Source organism: Conger conger, chromosome 8, assembly GCF_963514075.1.
Source record: "Conger conger chromosome 8, fConCon1.1, whole genome shotgun sequence".
Classification (NCBI taxonomy): domain Eukaryota; kingdom Metazoa; phylum Chordata; class Actinopteri; order Anguilliformes; family Congridae; genus Conger; species Conger conger.
The window spans coordinates 4,884,868-4,908,232 of NC_083767.1; the positions used below are offsets into that span (position 1 = coordinate 4,884,868).

Consider the following 23,365-nt stretch of genomic DNA (forward strand, 5'->3'; position numbering starts at 1 on the left):
TAGTATGTTCCTACAGCCCTTCAGAAATGGCTAAAATAATTATCGTTCTGCTGTCACTACATTTCTGCTCAACAGAAGCAGCCGTTTATTCTCTTTCTTTTAAAGCCTTCCGCAAGAATATGAATATGAAATATGAATAACTGAGTTACAGCTCGAGCAACATCCAAAATCAGCTATATCCATCCCAGATATTTTGCATGATGCTGAATTCACAACTTCGGTTGTGAATTAATGTATAATTCAAATGTATAAATGTATAAACTGGAACACTTTACTTCAAGCCCAACTTCAAAATATAGAATTAAATATTCATCAAACAAGAACCCTCCAGACCAAGATGACGCCTCGCATTTGAAAAATCGACCGACGAACACTCACCGGGCCTGTTGTCCAGTGCGCCAAAGTCCAGGGAGTACTTGACCACGTGGTAGTTGTTCCAGACGTACAGCAGGTTGTCCCGGGGATTGTAATCCACAGCGGCGATGTACTGGTAGGAGTTGGGGAAGGGGATGTCCAGGAAGCCGTCCTTGCTGAGGTCGGTGTTGTAGATGTAGTCGATCTTATTCCCCGTGGACTCGTTGTCGTCGTCCTCGTACACGGACTTGACCACGTAGAGGATGCCGCAGATCATGAAGGCGTTGGACGCCGAGCGCTTGTCGTAGGCCGTCTCCCAGGTGCCCGCCAGCCGCAGCGTGTAGGGGTTGAGCTTGCTGATGACGATCTTGCCGTTGTTCTGCTCGGTGGCGTAGACCACCCACAGCCCGTTCTCGTCCACCGCCAGGTCGATGTCGGACTTGCCGCCCCAGCGGTAGGGCGAGGTGTCGTGGTAGTTGGCGCTGGCGATGATGGCCTCCCCGCTCTTGATGCGCGTGCGCAGGTCGAACTTGACGATGTTGCGCGTGCGCTCCTTGTTGAAGAACAGCGCGCCGTCGTAGACCACGAAGCCCGTGCCGTCCACCCTGTTGGGCAGCTTGTAGGTGGTGGTGGGCCGGCCGGCGATGAAGTCCTCCTTGGAGGAGTACTCTGTGAGCGTGTCCGTGCGGTACGGCGTCCAGGGCATGTAGTAGATCTTGTCGGAGGCCTGCAGAGGGTCTTTGCACCAGGCCCCCGACTGGTGGTCCGACTCGAAGAGGTGCTCGCTCTGGTACACCCCCCGCAGGAGGCCCGGGCACAGGAAAACTGGGGAGGCGTGAGGAACGAGAGAAAGAGAGAGAGCAAAAGAGAGAGGTAGGGCAAGAGAGAGAAAGAGTGAGAGATATATAGAGAGAAAGAGAGATGAGGGAGATAAAGAGAGATGGAGAGAGAGAAAGAGAGATCAGGAAAGAGAGCAAGGAAGAGAGGAAGAGAGAGAGCAAAAGAGAGAGGTAGGGCAAGAGAGAGAAAGAGTGAGAGATATAGAGAGAAGAGGGAGAGATATATAGAGAGAAAGAGAGACGAGGGAGATAAAGAGAGATGGAGAGAGAGAAAGAGAGATCAGGAAAGAGAGCAAGGAAGAGAGGAAGAGAGGGAGAGTGAGGGAGGGAGATAGAAAGCAAAATGAGAGGAAGAGAGTGAGAAAGAGAGTGACAAAGAGAGATAGAGAAAGAAAGAGAAAAAGAAGAAAGACAAAGAAAGTCAATTCACCGGAATGACATGAATCTATAAGCAGAGAAAATCCGTACCTCCGTTCATTTAATTCTTTCAGGAAATTCTCCCCATTCATCAAATTTTGACCCTGACGTTTACATGACACCCCCTACCCCCGCCCCCTCTCTACCTCACACAGTCCTTTACACGTCACACAATTCACTCACTATCAGTGAAAAGTGCTGGATATCTCTGCGATATTTCATGCACAGCACTGCAATGCCTTTGCTTTACTTTGCACATTGAAGGTCATAGGTCAGCAGACAAGGCCAGAAGACCACGTCTTCAACGCAAACGATAACCAGTGCCAGGACTGAGCGATGTGCTTCTCACACTCCGGGCAGAGAAATGTACCTGAAGGACGATGCCGACTTATTTCGGGCCTCCATTTTGGGTCTCGGTTAGAAATAAGGATTCTGTTTCTCTTATTTGTTACTGAATGTCTGGGACAAAGTGAACTCGGCAGCAGATTAACATTACTGTGCTATTATGCCAAAGCATGAAAAAAAGAGAAATTATTTTGAGGATGGAGTAATTCAGACTATTCTGGAAAAGCATTTTGGTAAAAGCTTGGTCATAAAATAACTGGTTCTAAATAGACATACACATGTACACCAATACAGCTAACTGGCATTAATGTCGCCTCAGGAAAATGGTGGTATCCAAGGGAACAAAGAGGTCTTCCTTCCTGTCAATCAGGTGAGAAGGCACTTCCTCTCCGTGATACAAAAACAGTAAAGAGGAAATGAATCTCTCATCTCAGTCCAATTTATGATCCATAAATAAAGTTGAAGAACATGTGGAAGTGATAATCCTGATGATTAGGAAAGACTAGTATCCTGTAACCATTTCATGTCAAACATGTCAAGCATACATACGCATGCCCAGACCCACGCCCACACACACACGCACACACACACAGCAGTCGTGTTGACAGCGCTGCACAGATCTTGCACGGAAAGGGCACCCAGAGCAGAAGCCTTGTAAGTTTATGGAAAGCCTTCAGCTGAGCAATCGTATTTTAATGGCAGAAGATTTGCAGAGACATTTCAGAAATGACTCCAGAAATGGGTAAAGGAGAGAGTGACAGAAAAGGTCATTAGCAAGAAGAGAAAAAAAAACTTATAGAGGGGATTTTTTTTAATGGGGTAAGGGGGGTTGGGGGGGTTGGGGTGGAGAAATTATAATAAATGTTAATAGGTTTTCTGGCGAGACATGCGCTCTTGCGGAAATTACCAATTTTGCTGTTGAGGGGATTATTCTGTTCAATGGGGACGGCTGGTGCATAAACGGCAACATCGTACTGTATATGAAATTGACACGATCAGCTGAATATTAGCCAGAAACAGATGTTTGAATTTCATGCGAGTGAGGGTGCTATGTTTGAGTGCCTTAACATAATAAATAATGCCATAAATCAGTGACTTCGCGGACTTTTTGTTTTTTTCACTGTGCGGTGAGCGGTGAGCCTTCTCTCCTTTGTCCTATATTGTTAGCGCTACTCACCTGCAGTGCTACCTAATTTCCTGCGTAGACAGAGACATTGTTTTGTTTTTGTGTGCAGTAAAGTATCATCGCGTACGGATGACGTGTATCTTCTGAACTGCCGTTGACAGGGAATGCCTGAAGGTGAGCGCGATCGCGGCGAGATTATGATGTCATTTACAACACTGTCAGCTCCGCGGACGCGCTGCTGGATGTGTCAAATGCTGCCGTTTTCGTTTTATAGCAAAACATTCACAAACAAAGATACATCTGGGCTATTTCTACTAACTTCATGTTTGGGGAATTTACCCAGATTTATCTTGCGGAACCTGAATCAGTACTGTTCTCTCACTGTCTACTGAGAAATATTTACAGACCATTAGCACGAACATCTGCATTTATTACGTACGCATTTTCACCAAAATGTTCCAAGACTGCGCTGACTGGCAATTGGCAAATTGATTTGGGAATTGCCTTTGCCACTTGAAATGTTTCCGTGCGAGCATATGCACGCTGTTGCTAAGGGCAACACAATATGTACAAAGCGAAGGCAGGCAGATGCGAACGTGTCTGTTGAAATGTGTCAACGCAGACGATGCGTGCGTTACATACACTTAACGGAGGGGCTGTTTATTTGTTTGTCATTACGAGCATTGTCGCATGGTTAAGTAATTTACACAAAGTTAAGGGCAAGTCGCACTGTGGTTAGACTTAGGGACCGCAAAGTAACTTTCAAGTTTCAAGTTTCAACAATGACGTGAATAGGGGATAGTGCAAACCAGCAGTACAAGCGAAAAGGACGTTAACAACAAACGGCGAGACAGAGCTAAAAGCGAACCCCATTATTAACGGATAAAACATAAAGAAACCACGTGTAAAAGCAGGGTATAATGTGAAAGGCATTTAGTTACCTTTTTGTTCCACTTCTATTTTAGGCAGTGGGGAGAGACAGGAAGGAGAAAGAGAGAAGAGAATAAATTAATGAGTCATTGTTGTCAAGCATATTTACCCTACATAATCAGCAAATCTTGCTTCATATTAGACATGTGTCTCGCGACGCAAGTCTGTTGTTTTTGGAGAGAAAGTTGATGTCATGTAAAATCGCAATGTCGTACCCTGTGGAGAAAACAATGCAAGTGAAACAATAGTCGTCAGCAAGGGTCCGTTCTCCTCACTGATGCTAATTCAGGGGGAAGGAGAAAAGAACAAGAACATTACGCCGTTGGATTCATGGTGAATATGTCTCTATTTCCAACAGACAGGAGGGATAACTGCATATATAGAACGCATGCCAGAATTATACATCCCATGCCCATAATATAAACATATTTTAAAAGTCCATGCCAAAAGTCTGTGTGGACAGGTGGTCATTTCAATGAAAATATGAAAAAGGAAAAACGGTCATGACGATGTCTGAAAAGTGAATATGCACTGGGAAATAAATAAATAAACAGTCTTTAATACCAAATAATAGAGAAATGTTCATGTTTCGCTTCAATTCGACAAGATGTTCATGAACAAAATGGACCATTCAGAATATCCTTTTATTCAAGTTGCGTTTGTCTGGGATCTCACAGACAAGCAAGCAAGGCGTTCAGAACGGCGGAAAGGTTCACTCAACATGTAGGAACACACGAGACCCACTATGGATCCAGAGAGATGATGGTGTGCTAATGCTATTATCCGCCATTATCCGCCATTATATCCGCCCATTATACGGCCAGTGGAATTTGCATATAAATTTGCGTCTCTGGACGCTGCAGTTACATGAAAAGAGAGAGGCCCCGCAAGGCAAGGCAAGGAGAGGCACAATAGCAGCAGCCAGGGCTGAGATTTGCATGGTCCTCTCGTGAAAACCTGACCCCCCCTCATAGATCGTCCACACTACAAACAACATGACGGACATCTGCCCCTACACGGCAAAGCCCACGCCTGTAATCCTTCATCCCATAAAAGCAGATTAATCAGAGTTACTGGAGCTTACACTGTATGTGAATAAATAAATATACCAACCTTTCCTCAGCAAAAACCTATATAATGTCAGACATGTTTTCAGCCATGCCTATCACCTAAAAACAGGGAGGGTGCTATCCACAGGGAGAAAAGATAGGCTGAAATGCAATATAAAAATTGAATAGAGAATATTATTTCTGCTTGGCATTCAAAATGTAATTAAATTGAGCATCCTCCATGGGCGAGAAAGCTGTAAATAATAAATATTAATGTTATTATAAATAAATGTATATCTATATGAATCAATATCACTGCTATCTCCAGCAGAAAGCATCATTCCAAAGTCGATTAGCTCATCTGAGCTGAACAGCTTCGATAGTAAATATAATAAATTACACATGAGCTAAAGTTTGTTTTGTTATGCTGAAGAGCAGTCGATAATTTATTTTTTGTATGCTAAAAAATGGGAAAGTGAAATTATTTTCTAGAATATAATTGCTGTGAAAAAAAAAATTGTTTGAATATTTACTTTTTTTACTGACACTCCAAATAATTAATTTAAATAAATCTGACAACAAGTAGCATTACATGATACTTCTTATAGTTTGATCTTAGCACTAGGGTATAAAATGAGGTAATATGCCGAAAAATATTCATCAGATGCAGCTACTGTATACGACTATCCCAAAGTTATTCTTCGACTAAATCAACTCTGCACTTACATTAAAATGCTCAGATGGTCTGAAATAACTTCCTGTGTAATCACAATGGCATCCTTATTGATATGGCAGGAGATCTAAATTCATCACACAAACTAGAACCTGTGAATCAGATCTCCCATCATCACTGGGTCACACTCTCCCGAGGAAAACAACCATTTTCTCCGGCATTCCACTACACGCAGTTTACACATATGTTGCCATGGAGAAAATGACACTTGACAACGTGCAAATGAGATCCTCGCAATACTTCGCGCTCCCCCCATTTCTACCACTCCCCAGAATGCACTGCTCCACAATACAACTCTGCAGTCTGCCAGGTAAACATTCTGAAAGGTATCTGTGGCACCACTGCCCGGCTATTGTAAAGAGGAGCAGACTGTTGTAGCCAGGCTAGCCGACAGCCGGTATAAAAAGAGTGCTTACCCGGCTCACCTGAAAGCAGGGTAATCAGAAGAAAAGCCGGAGCCGTGATTTTGATGAAAAGTACGGGGGCGCGGGTGAGATTTACCCTTCACTGTCAATGCCTTCCTCAGAGTCAGTTAACCTAATATGCTGTCAGTGCACCTCTTCACAAAAACACACGTTTGTGGTGTCTGTGATTCGTAATATCATAATGGATTTGAGAAAAATGAGCCTTCACTCTCTATTAGTGGGGAAATGCCAACCTGGAACATTCCGCATGACTACCCTATTCTGCAGCTCATCAAGACCGTGAGTTCAGAGAGCTCGCCGCAATGTCATCTTCAGAAGCACCCCATTCCATCCAAATGACGAAATATTAAATATTAGAATACTTAGAGACTGAATAGGAGTAAGTATTGTTTGAATATCATTTGGAATTATAATGTTTAATTATGTGCATCGCATGCACCTACAAGAAGCACGTTTTTTATTCATTTTACTTTTCATTCCAGAACATTCTTCTCAGACCGAAGACATATTTGAGGGATTTCAGAGCAATTAAGCAATCATTATGTTGTCTGTCAATTATAGTAAATAAGTTCAGCCAGAAGGAGTGATTACCTTATCTACTTTAATTAGCTAAATGCAAAAAAAATAAAAAAGATAATTACAGTCCAGATACAGGAGTCATACAAAATGAACAGTGGTCTCGCCATGTGCAGCATGGTTAGGTATGGATAGGTATTTTAATAATTAACTTTCCGTTTTATCACAGTGACTGTGAGGTAATCGAAATGACATCATTACAGCCGAGGAGGCTAATAGAGATTCATGGTTGAATGGGGCTCATTTTCATCTCAATCTGTGTGGAAACTGCGAATAGAATTTGACTCCTTATTAATTACTCAAATGCTCGATAGCGTGTGGCTAAGGACGTGGGAGGTCACAGCCGCAGTCTCCGGGGAGGTTGTGCGTAGTTTTAGTGCCGGTTTGACAACCGTGACGATCCGGTGGTGTAGTAACAGTCGCGGCTGATGAGAGCACGGTCAACCAATCATCGCCGAGACGCAAACCAGGTGACACGACAACGACAACGACGGGGAGAACATCGAAATGAACAACAAAAAAAGCTAAACAAAACAAAGCAAAAACAAAACAGACATCGACACGAAGCCTCGATTGAAACTGGGAGCTGAAATAAATTGCTTTTGTTTGGGCCTAATTGGGCCGTGATCTCCGCTACTTACTTAAGTGTTTAAATGAAAATAAATAAGGTAAAAAAAAAAAACAACAACAATGTAATTCATTTATGAATCTTATTACATACGCGAAAAGCTCTGCGGCCCCGCATTGAGGTGGGCGGCCAGGCCGGTGCCCTGACGTGCCCGATCTGCGACTAAAACCCCACAGGCCTGGCGCTCAGCACCCAAACCCTGTCCCGCGCACGCCCGAGCGTGGAGAACGAGGGCTGATCGATTATCACCGCGCGCGTGTGAGGCTATTAGCGTAGCGGCTATTAGCGTAGCGGCTCCCCGTCCCCTGCCTCACCCCCGACACCGTGATTTATACAATGGCGCTAATGCTAATCACGCGCTTCCCCCGCAATTACGCATTCAATTTGCTATAAAAACATTTTTGCTGGCAATGACTTTTTGCTGCCTTATGATGCATCCCAAATTAGTTTTTAACTATGTGACACATCATATCCTCTGATAAGGTGGTCATCTTTGGGAAGGGAAGAAAACCTTGCTACTGGCAAATTTGCAGATATACGCGTAAAGCACTTTCCTTCTGCCGCCTAGTTGCTGTTCAGTTTCGACGCTGGCTAACACCAATTTAGCTCGCAACAAGAAAACAAAACTCTAATAATTTAATGTAATGTTATTTAATTGTGAGGTGCTGGGCAGGTGGAGTCTCTGCTTTTCAATGAAAGAGAAATTTACATTTCTAAATCCATATATCACATTCCTACATGAACTGAGGAAAAAAAAAACAATATTCCTTGGTACAATGTAATAAAAGATAGAGCAATGAGACAAAACCCTTTACTGTGGTTTCATCTCCAGGTATTCTCAATCATTGTCAGCTCACTTTATATTAAAGAGTAATGGAAGCAGCAAGTCGATTTTTCTCAGAGAAAAAAAAGAACAGAAACTGGGCTTATTACTAAAAATCCATCTGACACCATCGAGTCGCTCGGAGCAATCCAATAAGTGACCGGCTCATTGTGCCTCCAAGCCCCCTCGGCCTGACCCCGCGATTCCCGCGGTATCGACCCCGGCTTAACCCCTGCCTGCCCACCGCACGTCTCCGCGGATACGGCACGCCTCGTCGCAGACGGGCACGCGAGCCGGAACGCCGATCGATGGCGAAAACACAGACGTTCCGCGTTCGGCTGGAAGACGGAACGGCCCCGGCCGTCCGAGGCGCGGCCGAGCGCGCGGGGGGGCTGCGGTCCCGGCGTCACGGCGACGGGAGAGCGCGGCGGAGCCTTAAAGAGACGGCGCTGACATCACGGCGTGCCTCACGCAGCTCCCGTGTCAGACGGGTTCCACGCTCTCCGCCGCGCCAGGGCTTATGCCATTACTTCCAGAACACCTATCGGAGGGGAAACTATGATCCCCCAGCAGCAGATGCCACGTCTCGTTGCTCACTTTTACTCCCTTATTTTCAGAGGCTTTTTTACTGCACGCCCTTCCTAACGGGATTAAGGGTGTGTGTGTGTGGGGGGGGGGGGGGGGGGGGGGCACTTCTGCCAGCCCCATCCGCCAAAGCCACGGCAGAACGGGCAGACCGCCACATGACTTCTGAATGAGGTCACAGGTGTTCTTTGTTTCCGGGGACAACAAAGGCACATTGTGCGCCGAGTATTATGGTCTCGTAATGCGAACGCGCATCGGACACCGCGCTCATGAGTGGGACAAATTGCGGTGGAATCCGAATCCGTCCTCCCCGGGCTAGCCGCGCAGCGTCCTGCACGACCACAGGACGATCACTCCATTGGTCACAAATAATTTAGACTGCGGAGGAGGTTCAATTCGTATGCTGACACTCGTCGATAATACTAGGTTTCATACTACATGTCTGTCGCCTTAATAGTATGAATTTATTTCTACATAAATAAGTGATAAATAAACGCAGGCTTTTGGTGAAATGAAATCGATGGTAATTAAGGTCTGATCTCCCGTCTGAGCGCGTGAGTCTCTCCGCTCGCTGGATCCGTTTCACCGCGCTCTCTTCTTCTCTTGTCCCGCTCCCCGCAGAGCGCGGTGAGGTTCGGTCTCCTCATTACTCCCAGAAACCCACAGGAGGCCGGGCGCATTGTTATTCCGCGTGTGGCTGAGAGACGCCCGACGCCGCGCCGGCCCGCTCCGAACGATCACGTCCATGAACAGGACCCGCGCACACGCTGGAGCATTTCACTCACCACCACGCGAAAACCGCCCCATAAAATATCTTTAAAAATCAGCTCATTAGCATCTGAATTAATCACATCGATCAAGGTCAACAGCACTTCCCATGGCAACGGTGTGCAAAAGCATTTTTAATTGGCTGCATGAGGGCGAGTTGGAGAGCCAGATCCTGATGAGAAACTCGACTGCTTCCAAGCAGGGGTCAGTGTGGAGTCGCATGGAGTGCTGGCCTCATCCAAGGCTTATTTTCACACTCAAGCTGCCAGAAATTCTCATTTGTTAGGTGAGGCCTCAATTAATCTGGGCCGTGCGCGAGGACCGGTTCTGAAGGGGTCAGTGTTGACCCTCTGAAAGCGCCCTCACATAAACCGGACAATGGGACAGAACGGGATTTTAAGCTGGAGAGGAGGAACAACGGTCCACTGTGACTGTTTATCACTGGATGAAAGTCAAGGGCAGGGGTGAACACAGCCGTCCTGGAACTCTAGTCATGACAGTATGTCATCATAAAATGGCTGCCAGGAGAGTGCAGGCCCGTGGCTGTGATCCAGCTTACAACACACACACACACACACACACACACTCACACACACACACACACACACACTCACACTCACACTCACGCACACACACACTCACACTCACGCACACACACACACACACAGGAACACACACTCACACACACACACACTCAGGAACACATGGGATCTCACTCTCTCACTCACACACACACATACACACACACATACACACACACACACACACACAAACACACACACACACACAACACACACACACACACAACACACACACACACAAACACACACACACACACACACTCAGGAACACATGGGATCTCACTCTCTCACTCACACACACACACACACACACACACACACACACACACACACTCAGGAACACATGGGCTCTCACTCTCACACACACACACACACACACACTCAGGAACACATGGGATCTCACTCTCTCACTCACACACACACACACACACTCACACTCACACACACACACTCAGGAACACATGGGATCTCACTCTCTCACTCACACACACACACTCACACACTCAGGAACACATGGAATCTCACACACGCATACACAAACACACACACACACACAGGAACACATGGGATCTCACACACACACACACACACATGCAGATACATGCATGTACACAAAAATCTACACACATACAAACACATGTGCACACAGGCACACACACAAACGCACACACACACACACACACACACACACACATACAAAAAAACACGCTGACAATAAGACTCTTCAATTCAGTTTTGATTTGGTGAGTCAATAATAATTATAGTAAAATGTCTAACTATTGTTCTTTAAATCAATGCCTAAATTATAATGGTCATGCCTCTTGTTTCACTGGAGAACAATGGTGCTAAATTGGTACTCATTTTCTTTCAATTTTTCCACGTTTTATACATACAGTAAATATATACACACACACTCACACACACTGAGACAGACTCACACACACAGAGACACACTCACACACACCGAGACACACTCACACACACACTCACACACACAGAGACACACACACTGAGACAGACTCACACACACTGAGACACACTCACACACTCTGAGACACACTCACACACACACACACTCACACACACACACACACACAGAGACACACTCACACACACTGAGACACACTCACTCACACACACACACACACACACACACACACTCACAGAGCCACACACAGCCACAATGCGGTGCAGGGCTCCTGTGCTGGGAGTGTGCTGTCAGGGCATTGATACGGGGAGCAGGTAGGCACTGCTGGAGGAGCTGCCTCACAGGCTGAATGCGGATGAAGAAAGTGGAGAAGAAGAGACAACTTGTCAGTGGGATACAAAGTAAAGATTCTCCACCGATGAACATCCTCTCCACGGGTGACTACTCCCCTTATTGCATTCTCAAATCACTCCGTCTCTCTGTGACAGCGCGGACAGACCCTGCTTTTGCAGTCTCCTTCCGTTTCTCTGTCCAATATCTGCCCCTTATAAAGGCACTCGCTTCGCTGGAAGACACTTCCAAACCAGGTCTTTCCAATGGTTAGCTCTTCAGGCAAACTGGCCTGCCTGCAGACACTGTGCAAGCCACGCTGCCTATAAAGCAACTCCATTAGCGTATGAAGGCATAAACAGTAATTATTAGGTAGTCGAATTTTAAATGACAATTTAGCGCAAAAGATCCACCTCACAGCGAAGATAATTAATTAACCTTCAGGTCCCTTAGTGGCAGACACAAATTATCCTTTTTTTTTTTTTCATTGCGGTACATATTGACTTAGTATTAGTGGAAGCAGCGCTAGTCCTGTAATTTGCTTAATTTTCTATGAATTTGCTCAGTAGACCCCAGGTAACCCTATCGCCCAGGGTGACAGGCACGTTTTACTCATGGTGCATGCTGATATTCTTTTATGGATTTTCACAGAAGCAGATTATTGTACAGTGCCGCCCTCCAAAGTGCACTAGCAGGGCTTTCACAAGGTTGTTTCAGACCAAGTGGCTGAGGTACATGACTGGGACCTGGAAGGTTGGTCATTCAAGCCCCAGTGTAGCCACGGTAAGATCTGCACAGCTGTTGGGCCCTTGAGCAAGGCCCTTAACCCTGCATTGCTCCTGCTTAGTCTAATCTAAGTCGCCTTGGATAAAAGTGATAGCGGAATAACAAATTATTATTATTATTATAATCAGAACCATCTAAAGAGTCCAGCACCCCTGATTGAATCTAACCATTGTGCCACAGATAATGAGATTCTCACCCTTACTGACCTACGTCATGATCACCTAAGAGCTTGCCTAATTGCTGTGCACTTTTTACACCTATAGGGAAAAGGACAGTGGCTAGTGCAGCAATGCTTGGCTCGACTGCCGACAAAGTGCCGTGTCCAGTGCGACTTGAACCATTAACAGAGTAAATATGCGCACATACAGTGTGGTACATATGGGCTCATGGTGTGCTGATTAAGCCCTGAACGTGTTACTGTGAACTCTCTCTCCCCTCGACCAATGGCTGTCCTAGTTCTGGTTGTGATGCTTTGACTTGTGGTAGAACCTATGCACTTGTAAGTCGCTTTGGATTAAAAGCGTCTGCCAAATGACTAAAATGTAAATGTAAATGTAAATGTTAACCCTCACCTTTTCAGAATGGAATCGAAGGCCACCCTTCACAATTCTCCCACAATTGCCTACTCCTTTTCAATTTTATCAATCACTGTGCTCATATAATAATAAAGCATACAACAATACGAATAGTAATAGCAGTAGTAGTGCCAGTAAAATGGCACTACTGCTCCCATTTTAAACCAGTAAAATGTGTGTCAGACGCTACTGCATGCTACACAAAGCATGAGCTGAATTACTTGGCGTGGAGTCCTACAAACGGTTAAATCCCGTATGTGCACACCACACAGTTTTACCCAGAACACAGCGCGAGTCGTCGTGTTCGACTTAATCAACTGTTTCAGAGCAAGACCAACATCTGTTTGTGCAACAAAAACTGACACGACAGGAAAATAAAGAAGACACACTGCTGAGGCTGGCAGAGCGGCGGGAAAAACCATGACGTTAGCACGTTAGCACGTTACCCCCCCCCCCCTCGAGGCCGCGAGCGCTCCCATCCCACTGCAACTCTGACCAATCACAGCTGTCCCTGCCAGGTTTGCCAGAGACAATGGGTGCCCGTAAATTGTCCTGACTGGGCATCCTGTGATTTACCCCCCCCCCCCCCCCTCCCCCCGCCCCCGGTCATCCGGTTCCTCTGTCCCCGGCGCGTTTGTGTGGAGATTCCATTCACACCTTTTTTCCGCAAATGTTTCTGTGTCGGCTAGCATCCGCCGCAGTGTGCTTTTTCCAAAGATACTCCCGCTGGAGGACGTGCAAATCTGTGCCCGACAGACAGCCTTTCCTGTGACACGCCGCCGCTTGTGATGAAACTTCGCCTCAGACTGACGAGGAGAGACGTTTCCGCGAACGTGATATGTCTGCCTGTTTCTTTTTCTTTCATTCTAATCTATTTGGCTGCCAACAAACTTAAGAAGCGCTCGCACCAGATGGATGACAGATTTCTCTCCGTGAGAAGGAGCATTCTGCAGTCGTGATTTCGGATACGGAGGGCCATGTTGCGTCTATCGCTGTTTTGTTAGCAGTAGTAGGTCACTTTCCGGAGCCATTGAGCAGTCACTCGGGTGCTGAAATAACACTGTGACCTCACACTCTTTATAGGAAAGGATGATCGCACTCCGGCTGAGATATACAATGACCCACCGCAGGTCCAGACTTTCAGTACAATGCTGGCATGCCAACTTTCTGCGGGTTTAAACTGGATAAAATAGATAGATAGATCACTGCATTTACGTAGTGCTTTTTCAGACACTCAAAGCGCTTTACAGGGAAGAGGGGAAAACTCGCCTCCACCACTATCAATGTGCTGCTCCCGCCTGGGTGAGGCACGGTGGCCATTTTGCGCCAAAACGTTCACCACACACCAGCTGAGGTGGAGGGAGAGAGAACAATGTTTTTGTCAAATTGAATCAGGGGATGATTAGGTGGCAGGTTGGAAAGAGCCAGGTTAGGAATTTAGCCAGGACACCGGGGAACCCCCTACTCTTTGCGAAGAGTGTCATGGGATAATTACTGACCGCAGTGAGTCACAGGACCTTGGTTTAATGTCTCATCCGAAAGACAGCATCAACACCACTTTTAACAGCAACCTACTGTTCCCAAGAGGTCTCCCATCCGAGTACTAACCAAGCACTGCTAATCTCTCTTGAGTTTGGAGAATATTTCCGTGGATATATTCATGACGTCGAACGAGGGAGTCTGGATCTGGCGTTCTGTCTCTCCGCGAGACAGGCGCGGGTCCCAGCGGAGCGGGGAAGAGCTGTGGTGATGAGTGCAGATGTCCGTTTTATTCTCCCGGATAGAACAGCGTACGACGTGTGTGCAGCACACAGGGACTGACAGTCCCGGGAAACGGTAGAAAGTAGACACTTGGGACGTTTAAGATTGGCATTTACACTAGACTCCCAGTGGACTCGGCTCATGTGTTATGAAACTTCAGCAGAGAGAAAGAAACTCCAGTATATGCATGAGCACAAAATGCATCTGCTTCCGAAAATGGCTGGTTTTTCCACATTGACATAAAGGGATGGAACAAGCTTGTAAAAACACAGTTAAAAAGTAGGATGTAATGACAGACAGTGGGCATTATGAAGCACTCTGGCTGGAATACAAGCAGTTTGGGCCCTTAGCAAATCTCTGCTAAAACAGGCTCACAGAACAGCTGAAAGGCAAGGATCTCTGTGCAGTCCTGAAAATGCACACTGACAGACTCAACAGTCATCTGATGAAATTATTATACATTCGCCCAGAATCCAGTGGGCATGTGTTGCAATTAGTCCAAATATTTTATATTTCTGAGAATTCAATTCCAACAACAAATGTACCGTATATTGCATTCCCTTGATATTATGTATGTGATATACAATAAAAATAACTGGCAGGAACATTCATCAAGCACATCCACGTACCACGATGTGATGTGCTTTCATGGCTTGAAATAGTTCCCAACTGAAGAGAAACCAATTTAATCTTGAATAATCTCATTATCACTGCGCTAATGCTCCTAATTCTGTATTTCATACGCATGATATGAGATAATGTATGCAATTAAAGAAGCAAACAGTTTAAATTAGAAATAAACTTGAAAGAAAAGGAAGAACAATGTAAAACATAAGCAGTAGCATTTGAGTTGAAAAACAAATTGCATACTTGTAGCTAAAATACACACCAGACAGTGCACATTTGCGCTGTTTTAAAAGGGTATACACTCTGCGGACTACAGATTTGAATTGTGGGAAAGAACGGTACTTACTGTACGGGACACATTCATACTGAACCTCCAGGTACTTGAACGTTCCGGGGCAAGGGTCTGGAAAAACGTCCGATCCGACAACGACAGCACACTGAGTCCTGTTATTGCATCTGCAAATAAACACATTACCTTCATTTAGTGTGTCGTCTAGAGACACTTACAGTACAGAGACTGCATACAGTCACATGAATGCAGACAGATATCCACTGGGTATTAAGCACTGCGTGTGTGATAGGGTAATGTTAAAGTATTGATGCACCTCGCTCAAGGTAAAAATAGAGCCCCACTTGAGACTCCAACCTTCAACCTTTCAGTTATAAGCCCAGTTCCCTAACCACAATGCAACACCCTCAGCAAATCTCCATAAAAGCAAATCCTTACTGACACACATCAGTACCAAGTGGAGCTCATGAGACAAAACACTCAAGCTATAAAAATAATATATATGAATACTTTTTTTTCCACGGTCACTACGGTGAAAAGGATGTGGAAGTTTATCTTAATACAAGTGAGGTCCAACACAGCTCACTTTAAGAACGTAATTACACTCCTGGCACCAAGCAGAGCCTGAAGCCAACAGTGAGATTTCATTAAATGGAGTCAATCATCATTTATTTATTATCCTATACCTACATATCAACAGATCTTATTAAAGTTTCTAGACAGTCAGAAATACAGCATATGCAATAACCACCTCAGAACCTGCATCCTAAAATGAGGACATTATTCTGAATTTTGCCTTCTCTGAGCTCCGTACAGTATTATGCATAACATAAGGCACATTCAAGTGAAATTAAATTAAATGTTTAAAAAATATATATATACTTATATATAACATTTTTTTGTCATCCAAGACACTTGTATTTTGTCAAAAAATGTTGAATACTTAAACTTTATATATTGTATACACTGTATAATGTTTAATAATGTTTAATATATAACAATACATACTCTGGGTGAGTACTCAGTATTTCAGTGCACTGAAAAGGCCTTCCTCTTTTAACACACGCAGATTCGTGACCTTATATTTGACTAAATATAAAAGCTCTCTTCAGTTTCAGCTCGAACACGACTCAACAACACGTAGCCAGTCATGAAACGCCAACACGCCGTTCACGACGACAGACCGCAGCATCTCTCCAGCGTGAATGGTGATTAATTCCTATTACCAAGGTGGTTTCCCCCGTACAGCTAATGTAATTGGACTTCAGTGCTCTCGTTTTGTTGGTGACTATAATCCTGATTGACCGCAGTCCAGTATATTTGATTGCTTGGTTAACAATGCATGGTAATTGATTGAGGATATATTAAAGTAAACAGTGTACAACTGCGCTTATGAAATTGAATGAGCCACCAGCGACTGTAGTTCAGAGAGCTGTATGGATTGGACGAGCTGCAGTGAGCTTGGCCGGCGGCCATTTTAGAGCCCGGCCTTCACCTTGTCTAGTGACTGAAGCCGAGCAGAGCTGTGATTGGTTAGTACAGAAGAAATAGAAAGTCTGGCTAACCAATCGGGGCCAGAACAAACAAAATGAAAGGTGCTTCTCATAGGGGACACTTCACAATATAATCGACAAAAGATGAAGTTATGAAAATGATTGCGGTTATTACATATCCCGTGGCATTTTAGGTGATAAACCCTGGTTTTTATTTACATTATTCATCAGCTTCTTCAAAAGCCAAGTCTTCACGTTATCCCTTTATACTGCTTGGATATTTAGTGAATAAAGGTCAGCTCTCCCGTGCTTAATGGTGCAGAAGTATTGGCCTCAGCTGGGACTCAAGATCGAAACTCTTCCTTGGCCAACTGTCATATAAACTCAGTGAGCGCTTTGTTAGGTATTTATTAGACTTCTTTTTTTAGACTTATTGGTCTTCTGCTGCTGTAGCCCATCCACTTAGATGGTTTGACACATTGTGTGTTCAGAGATGCTCTTCAGCATACCATTGTTGTAACATTCAGATCCCAAGCTACTTACTGTAGACATACTGGATTTAAAAGTGCTATAAACAGTACATCTATCCATTATCAAACCTGCTTATTCCTGGTCACTGACACAGGGAGGCTGGAGCCTATCCCAGCATGCATTGGGAGAGAGAAGGGAATAGACCCTGGACAGGTCACCAATCCATTGCAGGGCAGACACACCTTTCACTCACACACTCATAACTATGGGCAATTTAGAGTTAGCCTCACCTGCATGTCTTTAGACTGTGGGAGGAAACCAGAGTACCTGGAGGATACCCACACGGACACCGGGAGAACATGTAAACTCCACACTCAAAAGCCATAGCCAAGATTTGAATCAAGGACATTCTTACCATGAAGCAATAGTGCTATACCCAGCGCATTTATTTAAAAAATATGACAATTATATATACTGGTTTATTGGTTCATGCATATTGTGTTACTATGTTTTTTTTCTGCCCAATTTGCAGTTCCCTCTGCGATTTTCTTTTGTACTTCCACTGAAAATATCTTTTCAGGCTGCAAACAGTGCAGTACAAATAAAACTGAATTGAAGTGAATTGAATTCAGAATATGAGGGAACACAATATGTATGTAAATATCGCAAACATTTCAACACTGTCCTGTCAAATCGTATTACGCCGGAGCTCTCCCACTGTTTTTAATGCACTTAGTTATTACCGCTGGTCTTTACAATACACGTCAGCGAAGGTCGCAGGAAACTGACACAGTGATTCATACAGTACAATTAAAAGGCTCCTTTACATTTTAATTAACATCGATCCTGCAGGAAATAATCAATGTCACTGCGAGGGAGAGCCAGGGACCCTCTCGGGTTCAACCGGGCCCTAACGAGATGAGGGAGATCTTCCGTCAACGTCCGCGTTTCGCAGGATCAGGACCACCGCATCAGTCACCCGGCCCGGCCCGGCCCAGCCCAGCCCAGCCCAGCCCAGCCTGGCACGGCCCATCCCAGCCCAGCCCAGCCCAGCCCAGCCCAGCCCAGCCCAGCCCGGCCTGGCCCGGTGCAGACGGAGGACCCAGCTCAAACACGACGCCTGTGATTATCTGAAGAGCTGAGCTGAGCTGCGTAAACGTCAGTCACACGCAGGGCCAGACCTGCGATATTACCCACGCTCCCTACCTTACAGAATATAAGTGCAGTAAATAATTATCAGGGCTGTCGGTGATCACACTTTTATTGACTGTGAACAAATACGCTAACGAAATTAATAAAGCTTGTTGATGAATAATCAGGCTTTATTGCTTTGACCTTCCTTCTTCTTCCTGACGCCTTCCTTCCTGTCTGACTATTTCTGATGCTCTCTCGCTCTGTTTCTGTCGCTCTCTCTGTCTGTCTCCGTTTCTCTCCCCCTTCCCCACTCGTTGTCTCTCTCTCTTTCTCTCTCTCCCCCTCTTGTTTTCTTGTCTCTCTCTCTCTCTCTCTCTCTCTCTCTCTCTCTCTCCACACTGTATACACTGAGAAGATACGTCAGTAATGGCGTGGGCCTAAAATAACAAGTGTGACAAGTAGGATTGTGCTCCTGTGCATTATTCTTCTCCACATCAACAACATGTTTACATTTTATCTCTTTATACAATAAATATACACTTTCCTCACCCCTCATCTGCTTCTGAGGCAAACGGGAGGCCAGCCTATGCATGTCACTCGATCATGTAAGACCTGGGGACTTATGGATTTAAAGATCTGGATATTTAACAGGATGTTTGATTTAGGGGCCTATATTAATGTGCAGTGACAGAGATACAGCATTTCAGGGTTAAAATCATTCAAATGATTGTTGTCGCTAACGAGTGCTCACTCGCACACACACACACACGCACACACACGCACACACACACACGCACACACACACGCACACACACGCACGCACACACGCACACACACGCACACACACATGCACACACACGCACGCACGCACACACACGCACACACGCACGCACACACGCATGCACACACACACACGCACACGCACACGCACACGCACACACACACGGATATACATGCCTAGTAAAGTCTGTGCATGAAGGACATTAAGCTATGCTATACTGCATGATAAAGATTACATTCACGTAATCCATGGCTTACTGTGCATGTTAAAACTGCATTCACAGCATTACTCCCAGAGAAGTGGAGGATTTACATTCATTTTAGACGTCAATTCTGAGGTTCAATATACAAATCTATTCAAGTTTGAAAGAATGAATGTATATCACCACCAACATTTCTTTTTTTATATATACATGTTTTTTCATGATCCATATTCAAGAACAAATCAGTATCATGAGAGAAACATATATTTTCGGCTGTCAGATTAATAATAAACATACACATTTGCGGTAAAGCCAGTTTGTGCTTACAGTATGTTGGAAATGTTTGCCAGAACTAGAACCTAGCTAGGTCAAAGGTCGTAAAGAATAACTCAAGATAATTAAAGTTTGAGTCACTGTAGCTGTGATACAGCTGTTTGGTCATTCCATTTAAACCCCCTTTTGTACTGCATTCAAAAACACGGACTATGAACATGTGGTCTGCATCAGTTATACACTCAGTGAGCACTTTATTAGGTAGACCTGTGCACCAGCTTTTTAATGCAAATATTGAATCAGCCAAGCATGTGGCAGCAACTAAATGGATGAAAGAAACTGCAAAAACGGCTCCTTAATTAGAGGCATCAGAGGAGATAGGCCAAGCGGACAGTAAGGTGACAGTAACGCAAATAACCACACATTACAACAGTGGTATACAGAAGAGCATCTCTTAACAGCAAATGTGTCAAAACCTCTAAGTGGATAGGCTACAACAGTAGAAGACAAATAAGTAGGTCTAATAAAGCGCTCCGTGAGTGTATATTCTGAAATTACACGGCACATCACTGGGGATAAAATGGACACCAATGTGGACTATAATCCAGACACTCTCTAATCATAGCATGGCCACAGCATACTTACATTCATAAACGACGATGAGTTCCCTGGACCAATTTCTTAAAACACCGATAAACCAGACACGGGACAACACAATTCATTTCACCTCCCGGGTTTAGCGGTGATATCCTGTGTCATTTCAACATTTCTTTAAAGTTTATCTACTGCATAAACCTGTCAGGATGACATTTAAATGCAGGTTTTTTTTGCACGAGGTGTGCCAAATGTGTTCATTTTACAGGATTTCTCCCGTCTCCGCACGCGAGCAGAAAGAGGCAGTAATACTGGGGGAATGAGTGATATTGATATTAAACTCCGCCGTTGTCAGATGGCTGGGCGTTTTTAGGCTAACGCTCGCCAGGCTCTTTGGCTGCGCGGGAATCTTCCGCTCGTAATTTCCCGCGATTTGGCCGGGGCGTCCGGACGGCCTCGCCTGTCGTTCCCGGCAGATGAGGTCCCGGGACAAAGAAACGGGAATGCCGGGAATGCCGGGAATGCCGGACCTGCCGTTCCGGTGAGGACTCGCGCAGGTAAAAAGCGGAATCACCGCTCATCCCAACATAGGGGCCGTTCCCGCCGCGGGGGGGGGGGGGGTTTGGCGACTGTGCCCGGCTCTCACCACGACAAGGAGAGACGCTGGTAATGAGAGAGAGACGTATGGGGCCTGCTATCTGTGCCACCAACTAATTACACTGTCTCTCTGCGTGAGTCCCACAAACTCCTCACAGGAGCGCTCTAAGAGAGGAACTGCCAATCCCCAGAACCCCAACCGCCCCGAAACAGTGAATGTGTTTAACTAAGCGCACATCCCGGTGTGATACAACATACCAGCGTTACCGGTGTGTGTGTGTGCGCACGTATGTGTGCGCGTGTGTGTGTGTGTGTGTGTGGGTGTGTGCCATAGAAGCCAGGTGTACCACATCAACTTAGTGGTTAGTGGTTAATGTGTGTGTGTGTGTGTGTGTGTGTGTGTACATGTGCTTGCCATAGAAGCCAGGTGTACCACATCACGTTAGTAGTTAGTGCGTGTGTGCGTGTGTGTGTGTGCGTGCGTGTGCGCCATAGAAGCCAGGTGTACCACATCACGTTAGTGGTTAGTGCGTGTGTGTGTGTGTGTGTGTGTGTGTGCGTGCGTGTGTGCCATAGAAGCCAGGTGTACCACATCACGTTAGTGGTTAGTGCGTGTGTGTGTGTGTGTGTGTGTGTGTGTGTGTGTGTGCGTGCGTGTGTGTGCCATAGAAGCCAGGTGTACCACATCACGTTAGTGTAGAGGGAGACCCACAGCAGCCTTGGTGCTGGTCAGGGCCAAATAAACAGGCATTGAGTGAACATGGAGCGCGCTGCCAATGCTAACAAGATGGCGGCACTGACTGACAGGCAGGTCAATACCCAGGTTTCTCTGCAGGGACCCATTAGCCCTGCGTAATGGCCTTACAGTTGAGAGTAGACTCAATTCATTATCCTTCACAGCTGTACGGCAAAGCATCCATCTTTCTGATCCCCCCCCACCCCCCTCCCCTTCCCTCTGCTGGCACAGAAAGCCTTAAATCTGCATGACCACTTCAAATAAGCACCGGTCCCAGCAGAGCCAGTGGCTGCCGGCAGGCCTCCCCACTCCCCCATCGCCGCCGATCATAAACAGCGGCCATTTTGTGCTCAAGTGCAGTATAATGGCCACTAACTCACAGCGTGTGGTTTTGAGTCCCAGCTTAGGTGCTGCCATTGTAACTTTGAGCAACATACTTAACGCTGAATTGCTTCTGGAAAAAAATAAATAAATCCAGCGGTAGAAATGGGTTTGCATGTAAACACGTAATCTGTTCCGGTCTCTCTGGATAAGAGGTTCGGCTAAATAACAGACATTTGAATCGGAATGGCTGGGTATCCATGGCGAAGGTAGAGTGAGCCTGTTGGAATGGCACTCCATCTGCACGAGCGGAATGTCGGGAATACGCAGGCAATATTGGAATGCCACTTTGCGTACCTCCCGCAGGAAATCTGATTCAGTTCAACAGCATAATGGCCATAACAATAAGGTTTCATTTTCAAATGCATGTATTCACCTGGAAAGGACCCATAACTTTGGTTTGTTAAATTGTAAGATTTACGGTTGAAGAGGCTAAACTACCGTTTTGAGGGTGAATCCGAACAAGGGAATCCTATGCAGCTGTTATGCAAACATCTGTTACAGCTTTGCAGCATACGCCTATGCGTGTCTACCGGAACATCCCAACAATCATGAGTGAGTGTGTGTGTGTGTGTGTGTGTGTGTGTGTGTATGTGCGCGCGCATTTCATCCTCTTGTGACCGCACAGGGTCCAAGACACTTTATTAAAAAACGATAATAAAACAAACATGATAAATTAAACACACAGTAACAGGGAAGTGTGGATAAGCTGGGGGGACCTACTGTTTACTCAAGAAGAGTATGAAAGAGAGTTATTTTCACCCGAGGCACTGGAAGCTTTCTTTCGCTTCAGTTCAAACTGCAAGCCTTAATCCTCAACCCGAATGTGTTGCTCAGATCAGATTTTTTTTTGGCTGTGCACATCCCGTCTTGGAAAGTGACCCATATCTGATGTGAGTGTAAACGGACCTCCTGCACGTGCCTGGATCTCAGTAATGACCCTCATCCCCGCTGATCTGTTTTTTCCAACGATTATCCTGTCACACTGAAGGTGCGGAATAATCACACCAGGGGTGTACCTCTGGTTGGGTGGGGTATACCCTTCCCCACCAAATGCGTCTCTGATGGAGGACAGTCACCTGGTGTATACCAGGACACTGAGGGCACCTGAGGACTGAACAATTCAGCTCATGAACATCTGCACATGAGGCCTGCACTCTCAGAAATGATGTGCAGGTACATTTATGTTCCTCAACGATCAAATTTCCCAAATGTACCCTGAAATTAC

At 45.5% G+C, this 23,365-nt stretch overlaps 1 protein-coding gene across 1 annotated transcript in view; it reads right to left on the reverse strand.

Annotated features, from left to right (window-relative positions):
• LOC133134670 (adhesion G protein-coupled receptor L3-like) overlaps positions 1–23,365 on the reverse strand; it is a 177,167-nt gene that overhangs the window by 106,110 nt on the left and 47,692 nt on the right. The window contains exons 3-5 of the mRNA XM_061250937.1: positions 15,533–15,642; positions 4,023–4,037; positions 379–1,179 (exon numbers count right to left, since the gene is read on the reverse strand). Coding sequence (XP_061106921.1) covers positions 379–1,179; positions 4,023–4,037; positions 15,533–15,642 — 926 coding nt within the window. The remainder of the gene's footprint in view (positions 1–378; positions 1,180–4,022; positions 4,038–15,532; positions 15,643–23,365) is intronic.